This window comes from Sinohyriopsis cumingii, unplaced genomic scaffold (genome assembly GCF_028554795.1).
Source record: "Sinohyriopsis cumingii isolate HCF-2022 unplaced genomic scaffold, ASM2855479v2 utg000349l, whole genome shotgun sequence".
Taxonomy (NCBI): domain Eukaryota; kingdom Metazoa; phylum Mollusca; class Bivalvia; order Unionida; family Unionidae; genus Sinohyriopsis; species Sinohyriopsis cumingii.
Window position 1 is genome coordinate 2,121,102 of NW_028315889.1, and position 18,862 is coordinate 2,139,963.

Sequence of the window (18,862 nt, forward strand, 5' to 3'; positions counted from 1 at the left end):
TCAAAAAATTATAAACTTCTACATTAACATGTAGAGGAGTTATTGTCCCTGGTTGTCAATTCTTTAATTTCCATGGCTTAACTATATCAATGATCATTGTTTTCAACCTAATCTGGCATGCAACTCTATATTGTCAGACAAGACCTTGAATGAATTTTGATTTTTAGTGTTCCACAACATCATTCAGTTATCTTTCCACTGATCTCTCATGCTCTTCACTCTGGTTTGTGCAGTGTAACTTTATTAATGTTTGTTGGATTTTAAAACAAAAAGATTTGGCATATGGCTGTATATTTTATAAGAACCTTGTGTAAGTTTGATTTTCAATGCTCCACAACATTATTTACAGGAGTTATGACCCCTGTTTGTAATCCCTCATGACTTTGGTTTCTGCAGCAGAACCATACAAATTGTTGCTAGATTTCAACCAAATTTAGCATGGAGATTTATACCAATGAGACCTAGATTAAGTTTGATATCAACCATTCCATGCCATTATTAACAGTAGTAGACAGATGCACAGATCCATGTTTTAAAGGATTGTGTAAAAATACTCGGAAATGTCCTGCATTCCACATTATCATTTAAATGAGGTTTGGTAATTGATTGTCTATCCTCCTGACTTTGGTTTCTGTATCATTATTTTTATTAAGGACTCTGGAATTCGTCAAAATGTACCCTGCACCTTTATGTTGATGAGTCTTTAGCGAGTTAGATGTCCTCTTTTCAGCAGCATCATGCTAAGGCGTGTGAATGTCCATTTTCCCAAATGGAGTAAAGTTCCCTACTCATAGATATTGTAGCAGAACTGGACTGATCCAAAGGTATCATTACAGTTTGGGTGTAAACATTATGATTTTATTCACTGAAACTATGTCTTTTGCATGCCTGTGTGTGGATTATGCTTTTATGTATTTTGATCAAAATACAAGATGGCTACGGCCTGCATATTGAACCCATGATCAAAACATTACTGAATAATGTGTGACCTTGATATAGGTGCAAACATGCATGTCACCAAATTAATCACCTTAGCTTCATAATGATTTAAGCAAAGTATGCAGAAAATCCGTTGTGTGGTTTAGGAAATATAAGCAAAGGACAAAAAAATTCCAACCAAAACGTTAATGCAAGTTTTATGTAAGTGTGATCATTACTCCAAGAAAAATGGGATGAGCAAACATGTTGTAGAATAAATTAACTTAGCTTGATAATAATTCGTGCCAAGTATGATGAAAATCTTTCAAAAACCTTAACAATTACCTTAACTATTGCCAACACTGATGATAGAAAAGTAAATGCCATGTCTTACTTTGAAGGCACAACAAAAATGATATAAAACAATGAAAAGTCATGTTGATCCCTTTTTAAAGCCATTATTAACCCCTAACATCACTTGTGTGTCAGAAAAGTCTAAAATGATGACTGCACAGTGCTTGCATATTTGAGAGAGTACATATTTCATGTATGTATTTTCAGTGTTAAAATTTAAGCAGCTGTATATGAAGAATTTAAAAGAAATTAGACTAGTTTCTTCAATTTGAAAACCAGTCCTCTGATTCCTTATATTAATGATAAGAGATGCAAGATGTCGAGCAAAGCAGCCTTTATTGATTGACCTGTGAATGTTAAATGACTGACAATGTTAGGAGAGAGAGAGTTTTTAAATTTAAAAATGTGAAGTCAGAAAAAGGACAAATCAAGAGTGCATCAGAAAATTAAAGAATAACATATAAGCAGTGTAATGTGACAGTCACGTTCAATACATCACCATGTTCATTGTGAGATTAGTGTAATCTACCTTACAATCATAGGAGAAAGTTATCCATGACAACTAGATCAAATGTGTTTGTATATGGACTTAATAAAAATACATTTTGTGGTAAATTCTAGTACTCATCCTTCGATTGGATTGTCCCAATTTGTGATAAATACTTTAACTTGCTGAGATCTTGGTTAATAAATTTTTTTTTAATGATGTACATTTTATACAGTTTATTGTAATTTTAAAAAGTAATATGTTGATTACACTTTTTAAGGTAGGCCACAATTCCACCCCCCCATCTTTGCCATGAGTTTGGCATGCTAAAACTGAGCCAACATGGCTACTCTATTTAAACACCTGCCAAGCAAATTATAGTCATTAGCACCCTTATGATGTATGTATCTATTGCCAGTATCTATGGCTGAACAATTTAAGTAACATATTTCAATACCAGTGATTTTCCGTATATTTTTGAAACCACATGAGTTGAATCGTTTTCTAAACTCCTCTGCAAAATATATTTATGAATTTGCAGCTCAGATGTATCATAGGGAAAATTACAAAGAAGGTGGAGAATACTGGAGCCAAATAGTACCTATGGTAAGAAAAAGAAGAATAAGGTACAGAACTCCTTGAGTTTAATGGAAAAAAACATGATGCTGTTGTTAAGAGAAGAACACAAATCTGAATAGCATGGTTTTCTTGCCTGTAAAATAAACTTAAAACTCTAGCTTCAAGAAATGTTTAAAAGATTCAACAGAATTACTTAAAAAAACCTTCAGTGAAGTTCAATTTACAAATTACATAATTACTTCCTTTGTACAATACGTTCGTTTGTTAACATTTGGGTCATTCAAAAGCAAACATTTAGCTTTGATAAATAAATAGGCCATAATCAATTATATACAAAAAAAATATATACTTGAAATTTTTTATTACACTTTTAGAATTTTGTGATGGTGTATGTTGGGACTGAATGTTTCACCCATTATTTAGGATGGTTATTTGCATGTTATAATCCACACAAAAAGTCTGTCAAGAGTGTTCACAATTCAAATAAAGATCTTGAATTCCAAGACTGGATAAATACATGCAATACAAGTCTGGAAAACATTTTGAATTACATGACATAGAAAGCTGAAAATAACACCATTCATACATGTGGATCCCCTTTTAGTGATGCTCCAACATAAACACTATCAGTAGCACTAGTATCATAATTGGCATGCATGTTGTCACTATTGCCTGTAGTGATTCTGTAGTCACATGTCTCCAAGTGTGGCAATAGTGGTGCTGTGTCACCTGTGTCAGGATTCTGTCTGAGCCTGTTTTAGTTTTTGTGTGGCTTCATGCATCAGGTCACAGGCCTTTTTATGCTTTGACCAGTGCTGAACTTGACACTCCCTGAAAACAACAATAGAAGAAGTCTCAGCATGTTGGGATGGTCAATTTATGTTCCACCTGCTTGCTAAGCAAACATCCCAACTTGGTCCTGTCCATCCATAGAAAGTGGTTAGCACCAAAAAAAACTCAAGGCAGACAAGTAAAATTTGACAAGCATATCTGTATGCACATGTTCTGATGACTTAATTAGATTCAGGCCATTACTACAATTTTTCAATTTTTGTTTAATAAATAGTTTTGGACATATTTTTCCTTTTTTAAAAATGTTTAAAGATAATTAAACAAAACCATTTGGGTAAACAAATACATTTTGAAGACTTATTTTTAGTTCTACTGTTAAAAGACCAGAAGAGCTTATGAGATGACCTGTTATACATCATCTGCCTGTCAGTTAGCATAAGTTTATTATTGTTGATCCTCCTAAACTACTGTATGATTACCATGAAACTTCACACACACATTCATCCCAATGTCTAGTTGGCTCTAACTGAAAATAGTGCTGCCCAGACATCCAATATGGTCACCACAGCAGCCACCTTGAAATTTTGTTATCAGTACTCCTAAATTGATGGTTGTATCAAGACCAGGATTTCACTGAAAGACTTCTTATGATGTCTAGTTGGCTCTGTACAATCTGACATCCAATATGGCTACCATCTTAAAAATCGTATCACTACTCCACTTGAATGGATGGCCATATCAACAAGGGGTTTCACTACAAGACTTCTTATGAAATCTAGCTAGTCTTAAATAAAAATGATGTCAATCTGACATCCAAATATGGCCACCATGGCAACCATGTCAAAAATCTTACCACAACTCTTTCTGAGCAGAAAGACATATTGACATGGGTTTCTTCACCAGAATTCTTTTAAATAAAAAATTTGCAAATCTGAGGTCCAATATGCCAGCCATACATCCAACATAGCTGCCAGGATAGCTGTCTTAACAATTTTGCTGTTACTACTCTCCCTGAAAGGATGATCATTATGACAAGGGTTTTCAGCAAGTCCTAAATGAAAATGATGTCAAGTCATAGATCCAATTTGGCTGCCACAACAATTAAAAATCTTCTTGTCACTATTCCCTCTTAAAAAAAGATCATTATGAAATGGGGTTTTCACCATAAAACTTATAATGATGTCTACTTTGTCCTAAATTAATGGATTCTTATATTTGTAATATATAACAGCATCATTTTTGTGTCATAAAACTCGCTTTCCACTTTCAGATATAAATGTTGAGTTATGTCCCATCTAGGTTTATTTTTTAAAGCCAAAAAGGCTAATAAAGCTGAATATAAAAAGCACCTATTATTAGGAACAAGAATCCCACAATGGGACTGATGCCCTACTGAGCATAAAGAATTTTCAGGAATTTAAAATGAGACCATTTCTTCCTTCTAACTGCTGACTGCTGAAACCATTTCTGATATTCTTCAATGATAATATTTAAAAAATATCTGCTGTGGTTCATATACTGGATGTGAAATTGGTACCATTTTTATTTAGGACCAAACTGACATCATTAATCTATTCAGTGCAAGCAAACAGTGACAGCAAGATTTTCAAGACAGCTGTCATGACAGCCATATTGGATGAGTAGTTGGTGCCATTTTCATTTAGAACCAACTAGGTATTATAAAAAGACTTGGTGAGAACCCCATGGTGGTATAGCCATCTAGAAGTAGAACTGTCCTAATGATGGCCACCATGGTGGCCATATTGAGGGTCAGATTGCATCATTTTCATCTTGGACCAGCTAGATACAACAATAACTTTTCTGATGAGAACCCCATATCGAAAAGACTTTCCATTTTGGGTAGCCATAACCATTTTTATCAAGATGGTTACCATAGCTGCCATATTGAAGAAACAGAACCATTTTTGTTTAGGACCAACTACATATCTAACGTATTTTAGTGAAAACCTCATGCCCCTCCAACTCTCCATTCAAGAGAATAAGCTATAGACAACGATGGCCACCACAACCATGCTGGACAGATTATCAGTACCATTTTCATTTAGGACAAACTAGATATAATAAGAAGTCTTTTAGTGAAGGATCCATGACTATATGAGCATCTTGTTATAGAGAAGTAGCAGTTCAAGATTTCCAAGATGGCTAACATGGCAACTATATTGGAGAGCCAATCATCATCATTTTCATTTATGACCAACTACATATCACCAGTTGTTTAATGAAAATCTCAAGTTGATTTGACTATCCATATAGAAAAAGTAGCAATAACAAGATTTCCAGATGGTCATGCTAGTGCTCCTATTGGATAGGCACTATTGTTATTCAGGACCAAGTAGACACCATAAGGAGTCCCTTAGTGAAGACCTAATAATTAAGGAGTCCCTTAGTGAAGACCTAATGTTGCTATGGTTATCCATTAATGAGAAGATCTGCAATATGGCCAACATGTCAGCCATGTTGGATGTCAGACTGGCAATATTTTCATTTACAATCAATCAGCATGATAAGAAGTTGCTTACTGAACACCCATCTCAATAAAGCATCTATTTAGGTGATGTAGCAATCAGATTGGCACCATTTTTATTTAATACTAACCAGACATCATAAGTCCTATTTAAACCCATGTCAATACAACCAGCTGTTCTGGGAAAATAGCAGTAACAAGATTAAATAGATGGTCACTGATGCAGCCATGCTGGATATTATACCAGCACCAATTTCATTTTTGACCAAGCAGACATCATAAGGAGTCTTCTAATAAAAACTCGATATGACCATCCATTTAGGAGGAGAAGCAATATATAGATTCTTAATGTGGCCACTATGGCTGTAATTCTGATATCAGGATGGCAGCATTTTCATTTAGGTTTGGACTTGTGTGGTTTTGTGGGGTGTAATACCATTTTGCAGCAGATGATACATGGAAGCCAGTACATTTGGTGGAGGAAGAACTTCCAACACATGGGAAGCTACAGGCAAGCTTTCTATCACATTGGTTGAGCTGAGACTCAAACTCATTTGGAGAGAGGTGAGATGTACAAGTGATTTTTAAAACTAAGTGCCTTAGACCACTTGGCCAGCCTGATCCCCTTTCATTTAAGACCCACAAGATATCATAAGAAGTTTTTTTAACTGAAAACCCCATGTTTATATGACATTCTGTTCAGGAGGAGCAGTGATAAGAAGATTTTAAAGATGATGACAATTGTGGTCGTAGGGACATCTATGTGGCACCATTTTCATTTAGGACCAGCCTGATATTGGAATGATTTTATTGTTGTTGTAGGGTTTAATGCCATTTTTCAGCACATGATAGGCTATACATGGCGGCCAGTATTAATGGTGGAGGAAGAACCCAGGAAACCCCCGGGAAGAACCACTGACCCACGAGAAGCTACTGGCAAGCTTTCTCACATACCCACATTGGCTGAATCTGAGACTCGAACCCACGCAGACAGAGGTGAGATGGCAGTGATCCGTAACGGAGAGTGCTTTAGACCACTCGGCCACTTGGGGCCCCGATACTGGAATGAATGTATGTGTGTAAAGTCTCATGGCAATTCTCTAAGTAGTTTAGGAGGAGTAGGAAAAAAAACAACCTTGCGCCATGGATAATGGATTTGTTGTTGTTGAGTTTAATTATAGTGGCGTGCGCACAATTGTGCATGTGCCACTTTCTTCTGACTGCACCGCAGCCTGCTAGTTGTTCCTGGGGAAGGGAATGGTGCCACCTCCCCCAGGCTTTTATGGATTCAAGGAACCCTGATAGTTTGGCCTCAATCTGTGGGTCCATAAAGGTCCCTTACAGTTGAATGGTGGCTGTCATTAGTGGGAAGGAGAGCTCGGGAACGGTCCTGCTTGCTTTACATCGCTGGTTTCTTGTTGCATTTGCCTGGATGATAAGTCACTGCATAAGCTTTTCTGGTTTATGTCCAGTATAACTAACGTTTTAAAACATATTGTAGAAGATATGCTTTAATTTATGCCCTCTGACAATCAGAAACTCTTGCTTGATAAAGATTAATATGAAACATTATGTTTATAACCAACTGTACCAATTCATGTAGTGCTTGCAAAATATATTTTTTTAAAAAGTATTATTTGTTACATCAGGTCTTGCCTGTGAACCATCATATGATCAGAACCCATTCTAAGAGTAAAAATGAAATAGCACAAAATCATAACACAAAATTTATGGTTAACAATTACAACAATAAGATAGCTACTGTTACTGCTGGGGAAAAAATTATGCCTCTTTTCTCAGATTAAAATTGCAATAAGTCTGTTACCTCCTGCAGTACCACTCATTCTGACAGCGAGAGCATCTCTTGCTGGCTGCTTCTCCACATACTGCACACTTGGGAGGATCTGAGAGCAAACCTTCTATTACATCAAAGTTATATGTATCAGCCCACCTGAAGGTACAAAATATAGACAAATATAAAACATGGAGATTTCTTCTTATTACTATTGTTATGATGATGATAATGGTGATGATAATGATGATGTTTATATCCTCATGATTATCATTCCTCTTCAGCTATATGTGAACTACTACATAAGAAAGTTCATTTTGCTTGTCTGCTTCAAATGTCAGACATGACAACCTAAAGGGATAGGTACTACAAGGACCCTATTTCACACATTTTCAAAAAATATTATTATGGCAAAGAAATGTATCAACATTTGAAAAACTTGTAATTACAATTCATTTTTAAATGTTCTTTGATATGACATCACAGGTACATGCTCATGACATCAAATTAACTGTAAAATGGCCATTCTGTGAAAACATTTGAGCTATTTTTAAAAATTAAGGTGGTACACGTGAGGCAACCAAATTCATATTTTACCAAATATAAAGGTATGTATCAAGAACTATTTCCTAGAACATCGTTTTGGTTTGCTGCATGTCAACCATGTGAAAAACAATAAAATTTCAGTGCATCACCATTCATTGGTACCATTGCATCTCTACAATGGTCAAGTATTAACTACATCTACACTGATGTTTCTGCTACAATGAACACATCCAGTAATTTGATAAATAGCAAAATGCCTTTATAACAATACATATGGTATAGTTAAACCATGAAATAAACATTTCATTTTTGTTTATAAGTTTGCCAAAAACCACAAAATTTGCCTTATTTTTTGCATCTTCAAAAGACCTCACCAACTACCAGCGCAATTGAGAAAAGGAATTATTTCTTGACAAGAAACACTTTTTAAAATAAAAAATCTAACACGTTGCAAAATTCAATCAGATTCTTATTTTCACTCCTGAACAAGAAAAGAAATTAGACAAACCATGTTATTTGCCCTTATGGCAAAGGACATAAGGGCAACATAATTTCAGTACAAAGTATCATAAAATGACTTTTTCTCCTCTTTTTTTAAAAACAAGTTGACATTCAAATGTTGCCTGTCATTTGTATTATTTTTTTATCCATTTACTGATCAAGTTTTGTGACATTTTGGATCTCTAAAGTTTGAGATGAGGCGTTAAGTTAAATATAGGAGGTGCATGAAGGAAGTCAACCCACAACAAAAACAACATGCAGCTTATATACTATTTTAATAATTGGGTTTAAAAGACAATAGCATGATGATAAAAATAATAATACAATGTATCTTTCCAATTTGTTTAATTACTTCAGTACATAACTTTGGTCTCCAGCTGACAATAAAACAGAAGAAAGAAAAAAATTTAGTATAGTTATTGAAGAAGTTTTTTTGAAGAAAGGGATTATACGGCAGTGTTACAAATTTTTCTCATCTTGTAATGCAAACACATGTGATATTTGTTTAAAAATGGGATAACATAAATTTTAGGAGTAATTGATCATACATACCCAAGAGTTCCACAGCACAACAAAATACCTACATATAATAATTTGAGTACCACACATGTAAGACATTTGAGTGGTGTAGAGGTATACAACACAGCACTCTAAATCATGAACCAGCAGTTTGAGCCTGCAATAATTTTTTTGTTCTTTTTAGATTTATTATATAAATGTTTTCTTTGATTATTTTTCCTTCAGTGAGCTAAATTTGCTCCTCTTGCACTATTTCTTTCTGTCTTTTTTCTAGTATCACCTATCTAATGATTTTAATTTGATTAAAATGATCCTGAAATCAAATTATTTTCAAATACTCAAGTGGTTACTTACATCTCTTATTATCAATCTCATTATTCTTTATCATTCCACTATTTCCTGACACTTAATAGTACAAATCGTTTGCTCATGACCATTCATGTGTGTGTGTGTGTGAGAGAGAGAGAGAGAGAAGCAATAAGAATGGCAATATCAAGAAAAATAGAAAGCTGATGGGATGGAAACATTTGGGGTCTATCTTTCGCACTGTTGCCAGTGTTCAGTTGCTGGCTTTTGAATGTTATATATATATATATATATATATATATATATATATATATATATATATATATATATATATATATATATATATATATATATATATCTGCCTTTATTAATTTAATAACTTAAAATGTATATGCGTTTTGTATATGTTCTTGTGGACCATCAAAATTGGGTAAGAGGGTCTACCAAGCTGTTCCAGTTTTTCAAATCAAATTATAAATGAACGGTTTGATTGTGAAAAAGTCTCTTTATCTTTGAGCAAATAACCCTGTGTGTGTGTGTGTGTGTGTGTGTGTGTGTGTGTGTGTGTGTTTAGCCAGGTACACAGAGGCGTCAATGTATGTAAAGCCTACTTGTGCATGAACTCCATATCGATGAACATATAATTTAAACATTTTGGACATTTTTCACACAAGAAAATTTGCAGATTTTCCTGTTTAATTGTTCAAACATTAATATAAAACTGGCATACATCTTTTCAAAGTTTAGTTCTCTGCTTACATGCTTACAAAATGGAAAATGTTACCACGTCAACATGAAACTCGATGGCATATAAACTTGCCTTTTTTAAGTACAAGGGTTTGGGAATAAAATGCTGTTGTATATCTGTATATTGATCCTTAATGTCCAAGTCATTTAATGTAAAATTTCAATACTCTGGGGGCATAAATGCAATACTATGGCACAATTTTCTACAAAAACAAAATCTAGAGCCATTTCCTGATTACAATAATGACTGAATATACAGGAGCTTAAGGGATCAATATCATGTACTTAAAGAAATGAGATAATGTTCATCTCTCATTGAGTATGACACAGTAATGATGTCATTCATGGGTAGATGAAGCATTCCTCACTGGAACAAATACATTTGCATTAATCTGTCTTACTATAATTTTTTTCTTTTTTTTTCAAACAATCCTTTCCAAACATCCATTTGATATATAATAAGAAACTAGTGCCAGTTCACTGATCGTATCGACAATAAGTGTACCAAAACTGATATCCTCGCTTAGTCAAGTATATGTTGAGCAAGTGTCTCACATGCTGTATAGCTCTCTCACTCTCATAAAATTGATAGAAATATATCAGTTTTATGACCAATCATTATCATAAGGAATATTGTTCTCTGAATTATTAATAAGCTAATCTCCCTAAAAAAACATTGCATAAACAAAGCAGCTTTTGTGCCTGACATTTTAACATTTTTTGTTCATCTCTATACACAGTTATCAACATTCGGCCATTTGTAATGTACAAAGTGCATTCCCTCCATTGTTTGTGAAAAATGATAAACAAACACAAAAATTGCCTTTTCTGAGGCAATTCTGGCAAGAATATGACAGAAAGTCAGCCCAAAACATATTCACGTGCAAGGCATTTTAAATGAAAATGAAAAGAGGTAATCAACCGAACCTAATGAAAATATATGCATAATTTCATACATTATTTCAAAACAAAAAGAAAGTTGTACCAGTCTTATCATTGACTGGCATGCATATTCCATTCAACTGCATAATATAAGATAATTGTTTTTGACCATATGCATGATGGGAGCTTCTTAAGCTACACATTTATAATCCATAGTCCACAATGAAGAAAACCATAAGCAATTTAATTGTTAATTTCATTCATTAAAAGCAGTCCTGGATAAAAACCATATACATATTTATGAAAGAAAGAGGGGCATAATATGTCTATATAAGTTTCATCTGGATCTGAATATGGCCAAAAATAACTCTTATAGTACCTGTACCTTTTAATATTCTGCCATGTCAAATAACTTATGTGCTTTGCAGTATGGCATTGTATATAGCAACACGGAAATCAGCATGTATTTACCATATCAAATCAATACACATTTGACCATGGTTGGTAAGATAATGCACATCAGCAGCAATATTAAATTAATGTTATTGTTTTGTAAATACACTGTATAATATAGTACAAATATGTATAATATCCTGCAGTCCATACCTTTTGGCCAGATTTCTCAGGTCACTTTCTGAAGGGTTGAGGAAAGTTTTGGCTTGCTTCTTGGCTAACTTTGCCCAATTTCCTTCATTGCTCTTCAAAATTCCCTCTCTGATTTCTGGTACCTAGGATGTCAGTGTAAATCAATTATGACTGTAAGACTCCAGGCACTCAACAAAATGTACACAACTTATAGGCATGACAATCAATACATCTTGTAACACATGCTATCATGTAATATGGGGTGGGGGCAAGGGATATAGTTATCACTATTTCTGTCCATAAACATCTTAATTTTCAGAGAATAACTCTCAGGCCATTCATGATATGTTTCTGAAATTTGGTATAAATATTGCAGAAGTGGTCCAAATATGTCTTTATTCTTCACAATTCTACAGTTTCAATATTTTCATACCTTTGTCTATTTTTCTGTCCCTCCTTTCATTTAGTATCCACACTTTTATTCCCTGAGCATAACTCTCAAACTGTTCAAGATATATTTATGAAACTTAGTACACATATTGGACTAGTGGTATATCTTGGTATAAATACTGGACTAATAGTAGAGCTTGGTACACATAATGGACTGGTGGTAGAGCTTGGTACATGTATTAAGCTAGTGGTACAGCTTGGTACACATACTGGACTAGTGGTTGAGTTTAGTACACATATTGGACTAGTGGTAAATCTTGGTACACATACTAGACTAGTGGTAGAGCTTGGCACATATAATGGACTAGTAACAGAGCTTGGTACATGTATTCAACTAATGGTAGATCTTGGTACACATAATGGACTAGTGGTAGAGCTTGGTACATGTATTCATCTGGTGGTAGAGCATGGTACACATACTGAACTAGTGGTAGAGATGGTGCACATATTGGACTAGTGGTAAAGCTTGGTACACATACTGGACTAGTGGTAGAGCTTGGTACATGTATTCATCTGGTGGTAGAGCATGGTACACATACTGAACTAGTGGTAGAGCTTGGTGCACATATTGGACTAGTGGTAAAGCTTGGTACACATACTGGACTAGTGGTAGAGCTTGGTACATGTATTCAACTAATGGTAGATCTTGGTACACATAATGGACTAGTGGTAGAGCTTAGTACATGTATTCATCTGGTGGTAGAGCATGGTACACATACTGGACTAGTGGTAGAGCTTGGTACACATATTAGTATACATATTGGACTAGTGGTAGAGCTTGGTGCACATACTGGACTAATGGTAGAGCTTGGTACATATAATGGACTAGTAATAGAGCTTGGTACATGTATTCAAGTGGTGGTAGTGCATGGTACACATACTGGACTAGCGGTAGAGCTTGATAGTTATAATGGACTAGTGGTAGAGTTTGGTGCACATAATGGACTAGTGGTAGAGCTTGGGACATGAATTCAAGTGGTGGTAGTGCATGGTACACATACTGGACTAGTGGTAGAGCTTGGTGCACATATTGGACTAGTTGTAAAACTTGGTACACATCCTGGACTAGTGGTAGAGCATGGTACACATACTGGACAAGTGGTAAATCTTGGTACACATAGTGGACTAGTGGTAGAGCTTGATAGTTATAATGGACTAGTGGTAGAGTCTGGTGCACATAATGGACTAGTGGTAGAGCTTGGTACATGTATTCAAGTGGTGGTAGAGCATGGTACACATACTGGACTAGTGGTAGAGCTTGGTGCACATATTGGACTAGTTCTAAAACTTGGTATACATACTGGGCTAGTGGTAGAGCTTGATACACATACTGGACTAGTGGTAGAGCTTAGTGCACATAGTGGACTAATGGTATAGCTTGGTACACATACTGAACTATTGGTAGAGCTTGGTACACATACTGGACCAGTGGTAGAGCATGGTACACATAGTGTACTAGTGGTAGAGCTTGCTTTATATACTGGACTAGTAGTAGAGCTTGGTACACATACTGGACTAGTGGCAGAGCCTGGTACAGATATTGGACTAGTGTTAGAGCTTGGTACTGTTATGTATATTTGATTTTATATTGTGTTGGCTTTCTTCATGATTACATGTTATGTATATTGGCCTTGGTCACTAATTGACTTTAGGATCTACCTGACTAATGTCTTGTTATTTTGAAAACAACATATTACATAGCTAATATTTGTCTATGATTAAATAGTATACATTAGGATCAATATTAATTGGAAGTAAATATGTTTACAGACATTGAGTTCAAGGTCTAGTTTTTTGCAGAAATTAAGAACATTGTAGAAGCAAGTTGTTTACAAATTTGATGGAAAAGTGGCCCTCATCCTGGCTGTTAGTGTCTCTTAGCTTTATTTTTTTTTATACAAATGGTGTTTACTTATATATTACTTAGTGGAATCAGTCTTATAGTTATATTCAGTTTTAACTTGAGAGGATTTATTTATATAAATTATTTATTGGAATTACAAAGTGCTCATTGATTTGGGACTAAGCAGCTATTTTGGAATTATTGTGAATTCATTCAAGGCCATTTGAGAATACTGGTACATCAGCACATTCAATATTTGAATTCATTCAGAACATCAATGAAATTCATTCAGAACATCGATGAAATTCATTCATAATACACTGTACTTTTGTACTTGTGATAGAACTTTAATAACTATTTGGGATTTACTTCAAAATACTACAAATTATTTTTAAATATTCCCTTTGTATTCTAGGGAAATAAATTATTTGTTGAACTGTACAAAACTTGTTCATTTTTTGCTCTTTTCTTTTAATTAGTTTAAGACCACAGAGTCATAACAGTACACAAACTGGACTAGTGGTCTTTGCTTGGTACACATATTGGATCTTTGCTGTGCCTTATGATATTTATAATTCTTCAGTTTCAATTTACTTTTATGTATCTGTCATATTAGACTAGTAGTCCAGATGCACTTTTTGCTACTGACAATTCTTCAGTTTCAATATCTTATTGTTTTTATCCATTTGTCCATCCATACATTATCCACACTTTTGTTTCTGAAGCGAAACTTTCAAACTGTTTAATTAAAAATATCTCTATGAAATTTGCTACAGATATTAGACTCATGGTGTAGATGTGCCTTGTTGGATTGAGATGGCAACTTCCTTGACATCATCAACAGAAGAATGATTACAAAGACACAAGATGCAGCAATAGCCCCTAACCTCATGGGCTTTGATTCTTATGAAAGAATATCTCTGAGATTAATAAGCTCTTCTTGTAGTCAAAATAATCCACCTAAGGTACCACTGAGAGGGAGGCAAAATATTTTGACCATTTAATGTAAAACTCAAATCAATCCAATGAGTCTCTCTTGCTTTTTCCAGCTAAGATGTGACTGAGATGGAGATTTCAGTTGGTTCAAGGTTACTTAAGGCAGTTGATTCTTGGCCAGAAAATCTGGTTGACAAAATCTGAGAAATCAAATTGCAGTTATCACTGAATGATAAACAACCTTCTCCCTCCAATGAAGCATGAGTTTCATTCCTTTTCCTTGCCAGAAAGAAGACTGGCTTAAGAGAAAGGTTCGCAAAAGAAACCTCATTCAAGGGTTTATATGGTCATGGAAATATTGACTAAAATGCACATGAAAGGTTCCACCTAGGCATTAAAGTGTGAAAGACAAGTCTCTGAAGCTCTAAGTACTTGATTAGTTCTGAAAAACAAAAGTCCACCCAATGTTGTAGCCCATAGAGGATATATGAGTACAAGGAGAGGGTTGTCCTATAGCCTTTAATGATGGAGACTGAGCAGTCAACTCTTTTGAAAAAGCACATTTTCCAGTAAATTATGTTTCTCTGAGAATATTTACCTGACCACATAACATTAGGAATATGCTGTGCTACCTCTTGAATCCAGCAATCATGGAAAGACAAAACAAATTCATCTTTCATTTCGATATTCTATACAGAAAAAGGAAAGAAACTCTTCCTAACCCTTGCCCTTACCTCCCCTTATTACTGCTGGGTACCTATGGTTGTTTACCAGCTTTGTTTGATCAATACCTCAGTGATGATGCATGCATTTGCAGGAAGAGGTTGAAGAGCCAGTAATGTGATCAGGTAAGTATTCTGGAGTTTCTCTTTTAAATACATTCTCCAGTCACATTAACCTTAGGAGAATAGTTAATGTGAGGAAGCAATGCTGAAGCATCCTACCTCGACATGGTCACCCTTGAGGGAATAAGGATTCTTCCTCTTATGAGCATAAAATGCACTTCTAATAACAAAATAGCAAAATTGATGGTCACCTAACCTGTGACACCAAAGGGAAGCAACTATTTTTTGTTACTAAATAAATCTCCAGATGAATAGAGCGAAAGTGCTGTTCCACACCTGTGATAAGAATGTGCTGACTTTAAGTTGGTCTGGAGATAGTCTGGACTGCAACCATTGGACCTGCCAGATTCAGTTCATGTCTCTGTGAAGCATCACACAAATAGAAGCTTGAGTAGGCTAAATGTGCATGCCAGCTAAATGCATCTACTCTGTCTCGGATCACCACATTCCATTCAGATGCAAGGTTTGCTCAGATAGCTCTTATTTCATGAGCTGTAATTTTCATGGGGTATACTTGATTCCCTGAGATCTCTTAGTATGCCAAGTACATTACACACTTTAGGACTTGGGTGGTTATATCCTCTTTCTCTGTCTTAACTGAAAAAAAAAGGCACTGCCACTCCTCCACCCCCACCCTGGCACACTTGTTTGCTTCATATAGTGATTTATCTTACAGACCTGGGTCACTGCCTACTTGGACTTTTCAGTGGAGGAAAGGATCTGCATTATGATTCTTTGATTGCCCATTGATGGCAGTCTGTTCTTTGCTATAATGCCTGGCAGCATCACTGAACCATCTGTAGTTAGTTCAGGTCTACCAAAAAGCATACAACTCACTGACCCTGAATTCTAAAGCTAGAGCTATCAAGAAATATGATACAAGTTTCAAGGACTGCTGGTATAGGGGTAAAACTTATATGAACTGAGTCAGATCCCAGATTTAATTCCATTTGGGAAACAGGGTGAGGGACCTTGATTTATTAAATTCAAAATAGGCTAATAGGTCTGATAAATTCTTATCATGACCTAAATCCATGCTACCATCATGTTTTAATGTCTCCCAAGATCTTTAATCATAATGGGTATTTACTTTTGTTTCCTGAAGAGCAAGAGGAAAAAAGTTTGTCAATTCTGGGATTGAAGTACTCAGTGGAATGACACTGTTGCCATTGAATCATCCTCTGAAGACCTGCCACTTCCCTCATACACATTCAAAAGTGGAGGACCTTCTAGCTTGTGAGATTCTCTGTATGTCAAAAGGCTTAAATTCTTCTGATTGCAAGGCTCTCCTGACAAGAGCCAGGCATGAAAAAGTAGCCTGTCTGGGCACAGGGGGGGGCTATCAAAATCACTTTGTGAGTTTGACCCCTTACTTTCTGATTTATTTTCAGTACCAGGACTAGGGTGGATAGAGGTGGACATCAAAACCCTCCCAATTAATCAAGGAAGCATCCATGGGCAACATCTACAGGTATGGGACTGGCAAGACGAAGATGAGCAGTTCATGATTCCACCTTGTTGCAAATAGATCTATCATTTGACGGTCCCAAGTCCACAAATCCATTGTAAGATCACTATTTTATATGAATGGTCTGGCCTGGTTTTTTATTACAATGAATCAGAAAAAGACATTGTAACTACCTGGTCAGTTATATTTATCTTGGCACACCATCACAGAAATGGTGATGAGGGAGGTTGCATGTTCAAACCTCGGTGAGTCACACCAAAGACTTACAAAAATGGTACTAACAGCTGCCTCACTTGGTTCTCAATATTTAGAGGTTAGTGTTAGGACTGGTAGGTTTATTGTCAGGATAATGTGATTGGGTGGGATATCATGCTACATGTCTGCAGCATGATGCCCCAGAGCTAGACATCACTATAAACTGCCACACTGCAGACATCATAGCAATATGACTGGAAAAATGTTAAGGCTACATTAAAATCCAAATCACACACACAGATCATGGGTTGGCATGGGGATTGCTTAGCTCCAGACCATGGATGTTTTTAATCTGTTTTTAGCTGCATGTGGACATCCCAACACATGTACATAGTTCACACTGAGTCCAAGTAGGTTCCAGAGGAACACATTACATTATTGGAAGAAGAAGAAGAAGAATCTTAAATGATTTTTTTCTATTACTCCCATAATCCTCATAAAAGCTCTGGAAATGGAAGCCACTTAGGGAAGTTTCCAAAATTTGAAGTCTTCCTGGTGCTGACAAAACCTCATGAATTTGTTGTGTGATAGGAGCTCCTGATGTGAAGACAGATCTTTGGTGATACACAGTCACAGTGTATGTTTCCATTTTAAAGTGCTTTTCCTTAAGAAATCTGTTTAATGGGAAAAGATAGTGGGTGAAACTTGTTCACCTTTCTTAGAAACAAAATCCCTAACTTTTAATGTTTGTCACCCTCTTTGCTGCCTGCTTCCTTTCAAAGGTGGGTAGCTTTTCTCTTATGGATTCCAGTTTGGTGTGCTGAAACCAAATAGGGGTCCTTGATAGAAGTGGAGGGTCATGGAAGCAAAGCTGGCAACCCTCACTTATTATGGACACAATCGATGCATTCCTGGTCAGTTTTTACCAGACCTAACCTAAGAGCAAAACCTGGCAAGAGAGAGTGCAACTCCCTAAGGCTGACTGACTCCATCCTTAGGGAAGGGGGAGAGGTAGACTTCCTGCCTATCCTCCTGGCTATTCTGTTCAAAATGTTTAGGCAGAGACACTTCTTAGCCACTCTAGCTGTGTCTGGGACCATGGTTAGCAATTTGTGTTGTTGATCCCTGAGATACTGAGTGGTCACTGTAGGGATTAAATCACCAAATAAAGTCTCTGTATCAAGTGAAGCTGACTCTAAAGGCCCTCATTGTGCTCCACTGAAAACATTGGACTGTCTAATACAGAATTCCTATGAAGTTGGAGAACATCAATCAAAGAGCCATCAACCATGAGAGCAGATATATCACTGTCACATGAAAAACCTCCAAAGGTCTTTGCAAGACAAGCCAGTGAAAAAGGTTCCTTCTTCAATAAAATGAAAGAGGCAATTGCAAAGAAATCGGTATGTGAAGCACAATATGCAAACCTTAAATCCCATATCACTGAGAGACTCAGGCACAGGGGCCCATTATTATCCCCACCCAGGATGCTCCAGATTCCAAGGTGTCAGGTTTAAGGGGTCAAGCTGGTGAATGGTCCTTTTAGCTGAAGGTAGAAAGTAGGAGCTGTAGCACAGACAAGGGGACTGACCACCCCTTCTGCAGTATGACTGCCTCTTGGCTTTGTGAAAA

The 18,862-nt window shown here is 35.9% G+C and overlaps 1 protein-coding gene across 1 annotated transcript in view; it reads right to left on the reverse strand.

Annotated features, from left to right (window-relative positions):
• Nucleotides 1–1,591: 1,591 nt before the first annotated feature.
• The window catches only part of LOC149774323 (zinc finger MYND domain-containing protein 10-like), a 57,661-nt gene continuing 40,390 nt past the window's right edge, over nucleotides 1,592–18,862 (reverse strand). Inside the window, exons 11-13 of the mRNA XM_089945400.1 lie at nucleotides 11,515–11,636; nucleotides 7,441–7,566; nucleotides 1,592–3,169 (exon numbers count right to left, since the gene is read on the reverse strand). Of these exons, the coding sequence (XP_089801526.1) occupies nucleotides 3,073–3,169; nucleotides 7,441–7,566; nucleotides 11,515–11,636 (345 nt within the window). The 3' untranslated portion in view covers nucleotides 1,592–3,072. The remainder of the gene's footprint in view (nucleotides 3,170–7,440; nucleotides 7,567–11,514; nucleotides 11,637–18,862) is intronic.